Raw genomic sequence first — 7,772 nt, 5'->3', positions numbered from 1 at the left:
CTGGCATCATATATTGGAGTTAGAAACCTTTTATAGTACCATAACATGCCATGGTTATAATCCTTTCCTGTATTTTAAGATTTTATATATCAGTAATTTTATCACGACCAATCCCCTGAGGCCAGAAAGTTAAGCTATACTTGCATTTGTAGATTGCTAAAAATTTTACTCAGAAAAAACCTATTCTGTACTCTTAGCTTATAAATAATACCTAATTTCATCTTTTTAACAGTGCCAAACTTCTCTGTCTTTCATATGCAAATTGTTCTGCTTAAAGAAGTTTCGTGAACCAAAGATAAGAGATTATTAAATGGTCAGGATGGAAATCCAGACTTTCTGACTGACAGTACTGTTTTTTCCCCCTGCCAGGATGCCTGTCTGTGGGGTTCTAATAGAACACAGTGCAACCTGGAAATTTTAGCTTAGGACTTCAGTGCCATCTGGGTTGGTAACTGGCACAGTGACAACTATGGAAAAAACATTGGTGCAAAAGCCAGGATGAAGAAACTTAAAAGTATGAAAGAGAGTACTTTTTTATTTTTATCTTTTTAATTTTTTTCTATGTAAAGTAAGGCTGTCTCTTTTTAAGACCCAGTATTCAGACAAGTCTCTCTTTTGAAGTGATGGCAGTTGCCGCATTATGTGGAAATAGGACAGCTCGAAAGAAAATGAACTTTGACATCAAGAAGACCAGGGTTTCAACTCTAGCTCAGCCACTTAGTGATTTTGTTAATCTTGGACATTATTTTGCTCATCTTAAAAGCAGAGTGACTACTGACCAGGACTGTCTTAAGGAAACAGGTGCACTGCTTGGAATGTGGTTAGCATAGTACCTTTTTCCCTTTCTATGAGTCTGAATGAACTAGCTGCATTCTTCTACAGTTCCATATAATTACTGTATTATTAGTGAGAACAATGTATAGATTTTTAATACTGCCATGGCATATAGACATATGTCCTTAGGAGAACTCAATTTCTACTTTGGCAGTTCTGACCATAATTATAATGCCCCTAAGGTATTTTTTCACTGGATAACGCATATCAAACTGAAGGAATGCCAAGGCACAAAATAAAAAAAGACCACATATTTTGGTACATCAATTTTTTTAAAACATTGCCATTTTTATTTAATATTTTTAGGAAGTGGACATATGTCAGTGTCACAAAGATTGAGAATTATTGGCTTAGCCTCTATTGTCTAACAAGTAGAAAATTGAAATGTAAAAATTAGGTTTTTAAAAGACATCTAGCAGAAAGATACTAGGTAATACTAGTAAAAATGTGTTAAATGAAATTCTTATTTTCAACATTTGTTACTATCTGACTTTATTATTTTGTGAACTTTTATTCTGAAAACTGCTTTTTAAAGTCAGAATGATAAAAGTACATTTTATTTTTCAGGCCTATAATAGGTCCTGCATTGCCACCTGGTTTCATTAAAGCTACACAGAAAAGTGACAAAGGCAGAGACGATCCAGAAGAACAGGTATCATCCCATTTCAATTCTAAGGTTTGGAAGGTTTTCAATAAAAGAATAAGATGTATTGTAACTGGACTCAAATGTAATGTAAGACTCAGTTATATTCAGATGGATTTAATTTAAGATTGTAACATAAGCAGATGAAATCAAAAGCTGTTCATAAACCTGAGATTCTGTTAGGCAAATAACAAGGTTAACAGGGTGTTACCTATTCATGCTTCTTATCTTTGAAGGGAGACTTTAAAGTGTTAGAAGGATGGAACATGAAGAAAATTTTAAGGAATGATTGTGATTTGGCCTGGAGGAGAGAAAGTTGAAGAGCTTTTTAATAATGGTTTTTACGTTGAAATTTACTTTCTCCTACCCAGCTCTGGGACCTGTGTATAAAAAAATGCACTGGTGGATAAGTAATTTTAGGAAAAGATAGACCCAATGACTTTGGAGTAAAGTATAAAGGCCGTTTTTCTCCTTAACAAGATTTGAGATTTGTAAAGTACTTTATAATTTGTAATGCATTTCCCCTGCATGTGGACCTTATTTTATCTTCACCACAGCTTCATGAAATAAATATTATCTGCACCTTACAAATGCTAAAGACCAAAGAAATTGGGTACCTTACCCAAGATTCCACAATTTTTACTGATCAAAACCATGGCACAAACCCAGTTCCTATGACTTTAAATCACTTGTTCAGTCTGTTATACTGCAGTGTCTTCCTATATATGAATTCATATATTCCAGAGACTCCTGTTTATCTCCACTAAGCATTCAACAGTTACACTGACGTTGTTACTCAAAGGACATATAATGCAGTGGTTGTTAAAATTATGAATTTCAGAGTCATTTACTTATTCTTTCAAATGCTTGTAGAACACCTGCAGTGTGGCAGGCCCATAGTCACAGAAATGAACCTGTCAACAAATTATTTTGTTCCTATCTTCATAAGACGTTCAGGATCCAGCCACGTCTGCTCCCACCCTGGTCCAAGTGACCATCACATTTTACCCCTTTTATTGGTCTTCATGCTTTATGTAGTCCTTTCTCCTCTACTACCCCTTGTCAACACAGCAGCTAAAGGGGTCCAAATGAAACAAAGGTAGATCAAGGTCAGATCATATCACTAACACTCAAAACCACCAATTGCTCCTCCTTTCCCTAGGTCAAAGCCAAAGTCCTTTTAGGGTCCTGTACAGTATAGCTTCCATTATTAGCACTCTATCTTTTGCTTTGATGTGACTTCACTGGGCTCCTTGCTTTTCGTCCTCAAATATAGCAGGCCAGCTCCTACTCCTGAGCCCCTGCTGTCCAAGTCTATGCAAAATGGTCTTCCCCTGGATATCTGTATGGCTGACCTCCTAGACATTCAGGTTTTTGCTGGAATATTATCTTTCCAATACAGTCATCTCTGGCCTCCAAATTAAAATATGCTAACCTGTTCATCCCTCCTTTAATTTTCACCATAGTATTTTTTACCACTAAAGATACCGTTAATTTTCCTTCTGCCTTTTCTTTACTGTTGGCTTCTTTCCACTAGATTGTGACTCTGTAAAAACAGATTTTTTATCTTACCACTAGTTCCTTATAAATAGTGGATATTCAGAAGTGTTTGTTGAATGAATAAGTAAAGCACAGTCCCTGCCCTAATCACACTTACAAGGTAGTGGGGAATACATACATCAATTTCTAACATTATGAATTATTTAAAGGTGAGACAAAATGTAACTGGAACCATGATGGGGGAATCTAATCTGAAAATGAGAAAAGGTATTTTTCTGCTAGGCACAGTGGTTCATGCCTATAATCCCAGCATTTTGGGAGGCCAAGGTGGATGGATTGCTTGATCTCAGGAGTTCAAGACCACCCTGGGCAACATAGCAAAACCACATCTCTACCAAAAATCCAAAAAAATTAGCCAGGTACGGTGACATATGCCTCTGTTGCCACCTACCTGGGAGCTGAGGTTGGAGGATAGCTTGAGCCCAGGAGGCAAAGGTTGCAGTGACCTGAGATCGTGCCACTGCACCCAGCCAGGGTGATAGCAAGACCCTGTCGAAAAAGAAAAAGAAAAGGTCTTTTTATCTGAGTGAATGTCTACTAATCTGAAGTTTGATGAATTGGAGCTAGCTCAGCAAAGCAGGTAGGGAACATTGTTCCAGAGAGCAGATGGCTTATTTGAAGGCAAAAGAGAGTGTGAAGAGGATGAAAGTTAGGGTTAAAGATGTTCAGTGTAGTTAGAAAGGAGAGCACAGGGAGAATGCCGAGGGAGAGGTGAGGAAAGTAGGTAAGAGCTGCTCGAAGCCTTGTGTCAAGCTTAGCTTCATGATCCGTAACATGCCCTTACCTCATAGGCTTGTTATAAGGATTAAATCAGAATAGTAGGTGTATTAGTCTGTTTTCACACTGCTAATAAAGACATATCCAAGACTGGGTAATTTATAAGGAAAGAGGTCTAATTGACTTACAGTTGAGCATGGCTGAGGAGGCCTCAGGAAACCTACAATCATGGCAGAAGGGAAAGCAAATATTTTTATCTTCACATGGCGGCAACAAGGAGAAGAATGAGTGTCCAGCGAAGGGGGAAGCCCCTGATAAAACCATCAGATCTTGTGAGAACAAACTCACTATCACAAGAACAGGATGGGGGATGACCCCATGATTCAGTTATCTCCACCTTAGGAAGGTGGCAAGGAAATTTGCTTCTGCCTAGAGTCTTGTCATACTATCTGTAACCTACTTTAAAATGGTTCTGAAAAAAAGTGTGTGTCTGTCTGTCAATCTCAAGGGGGAGAGGAACGGAAAACAAACAAACAAAAAGATGAATGTGGTAAAGTGTAATGTACCACTCGGTAAATCTGAGTGAGGACGTGTTGGTGTTTATTGCACTCATCTTAGCACTTTTATATAGGTTCAAAATTTTTCAAAATAAAAAATCGGGAAAATACTTTCCAAAGGTGTAGAGTAATTTAGCATTATTCACACTTGGAATTTTGTCCTAACCTGCCTAGTTAGCAAATGGATTGCTTACATCATTTCCTAGGTGGTACACATTCTACATTCCCTAACTTCTTTTGTTGAAATGTGAGGGATTACACTGTAGGTCCATGTGTGAGGTATGCTTGCTCTGATTGTTTATAATTTCCCTTTAATTGAAACTTTTTCAAAAGACCCGTTTCAGATTTTCATTTCTCAAAGATGGACTTCTCTTAGCCTCATTCCCAGCATATCTCCCCAAATTAAAACATACACAGTAGGCCGGGCACAGTGGCTCAAGCCTGTAATCCTAGCACTTTGGGAGGCCGAGGTGGGTGGATCATGAGGTCAAGAGATCGAGACCATCCTGGCCAACATGGTGAAATCCCACCTCTACTAAAAATACAAAAATTAGCTGGGCATGGTGGCATGTGCCTGTAGTCCCAGCTACTCAGGAGGCCGAGGCGGGAGAATTGCTTGAACCCGGGAGGCAGAGCTTGCAGTGAGCCGAGATCGCACCACTGCACTCCAGTCCGGTGCCTAGTGATAGAACAAGACTCTGTCTCAAAAAAAAAAAAAAAAAAATACACAACATAATGGTTGACATTTCTTGCACACTTACCACAAGCCAGACACTGCAATAGCAGCATAAACTTAACTTAATCCAAACAACAATCCAGGGAGGTAGTGTATCAGCTGAATGCCTTCAGCTGCAAATAACAGAAAATCCAACTCAAAATGGAACTTTATCTTTACTTAGTTAGCAAATGGGTTAATTTCCTTGGTGATACTTGTTCTGTATTTTCAAAATAAGGAAAATATGTTTCATATATAATGAGAGGTCTAGAGGTAAGATCATTCCAGGCTTGATTAATTCATTCTCCTCATGAAATCCAGTTTTTTCTACCTTCCTGCTCTATAAGAGAATTAACAAAGAGTTAATTCTCTTTGGCTGGCTGTCTTCATCATACCAAGAAGCCTGCCAAATTTCTAAGACTTACACACAGCTAGTAGTGTCCAGACACAGAGAAGGAATAGTCCTTTCCCTGTGCCTCTTTTGTAGAAGAAGGAAAACCCTACCAGTTTCCTGTAGACCTTTTGTGTTTATTTCACAAAAATTATGTCATATGCCTAAACTAGTCAGCTGAGCAAAAAGAATAAGACCAAAGTAACTACTTTATAAACATGTCCATACAATAGTTACTACTTTTTTTTTTAGTGACTGGCCTAGAATTATGAATATTTTCCCCCAGGTATTAGAGAAGGTCCCAGTTCCCTCAGAAGGGTGTGGCTCCAAAGAGGGTGAACAAAATGCTGGGTTCTCTTGGCAAAAGAATAGCTATTGGTAGAAGCTGTTATAATTCCCATGTCAAAGACAAAAAAACCAGCACTTAGGTTAAATAACATACCTGAAGTCTCAGGGCTAGTACACTGGCAAATGAGGCCTTCAGCAAAGTCAGGCCAAAGTATAAACCAGTAGGGTACCTAATTTCTATTGTAATTCTGGATAAAATATACACCTTTTTTTTTTTAATTAAAAGAAATATCCAGGACACCAAAATGATTTAATGCCTAGATAGGATTTGGACATATTATTCTGTTTCTGATTTTCAATTTGGTGTGTTTGGCCTGATTTCCTGTTTGCTTCTCCATCCCCTTTTTGTTTGCCTCCAAACATAAGTGATATTTATTTCTAAAAATTAAAGGCATCATCTTACCAATACATGCTAAAATTCTACCTTTATAAAACCATCTTTTATTAAGATGGAAGTAAGACTGTCATTAGCTTATTCCACTAATCCTGTATTGGTGCCATGACTTTTATAGTTTGTGCTTTGTTTTGTTTTCATGTCTCATAGTTTTAAAAAGTTCATTATATCTTTTTTTTTTTTTTTTTTTGAGACGGAGTTTCGCTCTTGTTACCCAGGCTGAAGTGCAATGGCGCGATCTCTCGGCTCACCGCAACCTCCGCCTCCTGGGTTCAGGCAATTCTCCTGCCTCAGCCTCCTGAGTAGCTGGGATTACAGGCACGCGCCACCATGCCCAGCTAATTTTTTGTAGTTTTAGTAGAGACGGGGTTTCACCATGTTGACCAGGATGGTCTTGATCTCTTGACCTTGTGATCCACCCACCTCGGCCTCCCAAAGTGCTGGGATTACAGGCTTGAGCCACCGCGCCCGGCCAAAAAGTTCATTATATCTTTTACATCTGAACATTTTGTGTCACCAAATATTTATATTTGTAGGGGTTATAAATATGTTTAATATAATGTCTGTGACATTAGAAAGCTTACTATTGTAGATACAAGCTAGAAACACTTAAATCACTAACAGTTGAGATAAAATAATAGAGGGACCCTTGTCATATACACAGAAAAAATGCTGGCCTTGATCTTGGAATATTTGATTCTTAGATAATAGTTTTATAAAACCAGGCAAGTTGTTTACCTATTCTAATTACACTCTCTAAGCCTAGGTCTCCTAAAGAAAAAGAAAAAACAGAAGTAGTGCCATTTTATAGTTTGTTTACAAGGATCAAGTGAGATGTATGCCAAAATCCATAGTTATTAAGAATGTGTTTGTGTGCGTGTGTGTGTGTCTGTGTGTGTTAGAGTAAGCCACAAGACAGCATATAATTGTCTAATTGTACTATTTTGAGAAGACCTTTAAGTCTACATCTATGTCCATCAGGAAGAGAGATGGGAGAGATCTGCGTGCCGTGGATTTGTCATCTCTGTGCTAGGCACTTGAGGAAGGTGAGGAAAAAGTCCTCATGATTCAGTGATGAGCCAGCAATACATTGTTTACTTTTTTATTTTTTATGGAAAATAAGTTTCAGTTAAATTAGGTAATTTAGAATTATTTTTTATAACCTGTAGCTCTCCTCTTGGTTTAAAGGTAATGTCTTGTTTTAAAAGGAAACAGACAGCAGTGAAGATGAGGACATTGTTGGACCAATGCCTGCAAAAGGACCAGTTAACTATAATATAACGACAGAGTTTGAAAAAAGGGCCCAGAGAATGAAAGAAAAACTGACTAAAGGAGATGATGTAAGTTTTAAAGACATTTTAGGAAATAAACTAAATAGATTAAAAATGTAAATTTTAGAAATAAACACTAAACTATATAACTTTTAATATATTTTATTTTTATGTATAACATATATTTTTTTTTAACTTAGGAGTTAGAACCCAGAAACTGTAAAAGAAAAATAACAAATTGGATTAAAGTCTTTGTAATGTTTGTGACAAACATATGTGACAAAACATCAATCCTTTCTTTTAGAGTTTGTTAAGTAACTTTAAAACTTCAATTGCATGACA

At 37.3% G+C, this 7,772-nt stretch overlaps 1 protein-coding gene across 1 annotated transcript in view; it reads left to right on the top strand.

Annotated features, from left to right (window-relative positions):
• Nucleotides 1–7,772, top strand: part of GPALPP1 (GPALPP motifs containing 1) — a 41,964-nt gene that overhangs the window by 15,159 nt on the left and 19,033 nt on the right. Inside the window, exons 4-5 of the mRNA XM_037741143.1 lie at nt 1,402–1,486; nt 7,368–7,546. Coding sequence (XP_037597071.1) covers nt 1,402–1,486; nt 7,368–7,546 — 264 coding nt within the window. The remainder of the gene's footprint in view (nt 1–1,401; nt 1,487–7,367; nt 7,547–7,772) is intronic.

This window comes from Cebus imitator, unplaced genomic scaffold (genome assembly GCF_001604975.1).
Source record: "Cebus imitator isolate Cc_AM_T3 unplaced genomic scaffold, Cebus_imitator-1.0 Scaffold94, whole genome shotgun sequence".
In the NCBI taxonomy this organism is placed as follows: Eukaryota; Metazoa; Chordata; class Mammalia; order Primates; family Cebidae; genus Cebus; species Cebus imitator.
Note: the sequence above shows the minus strand (reverse complement) of the source record. Positions and strands in the feature narration are given on the sequence as shown.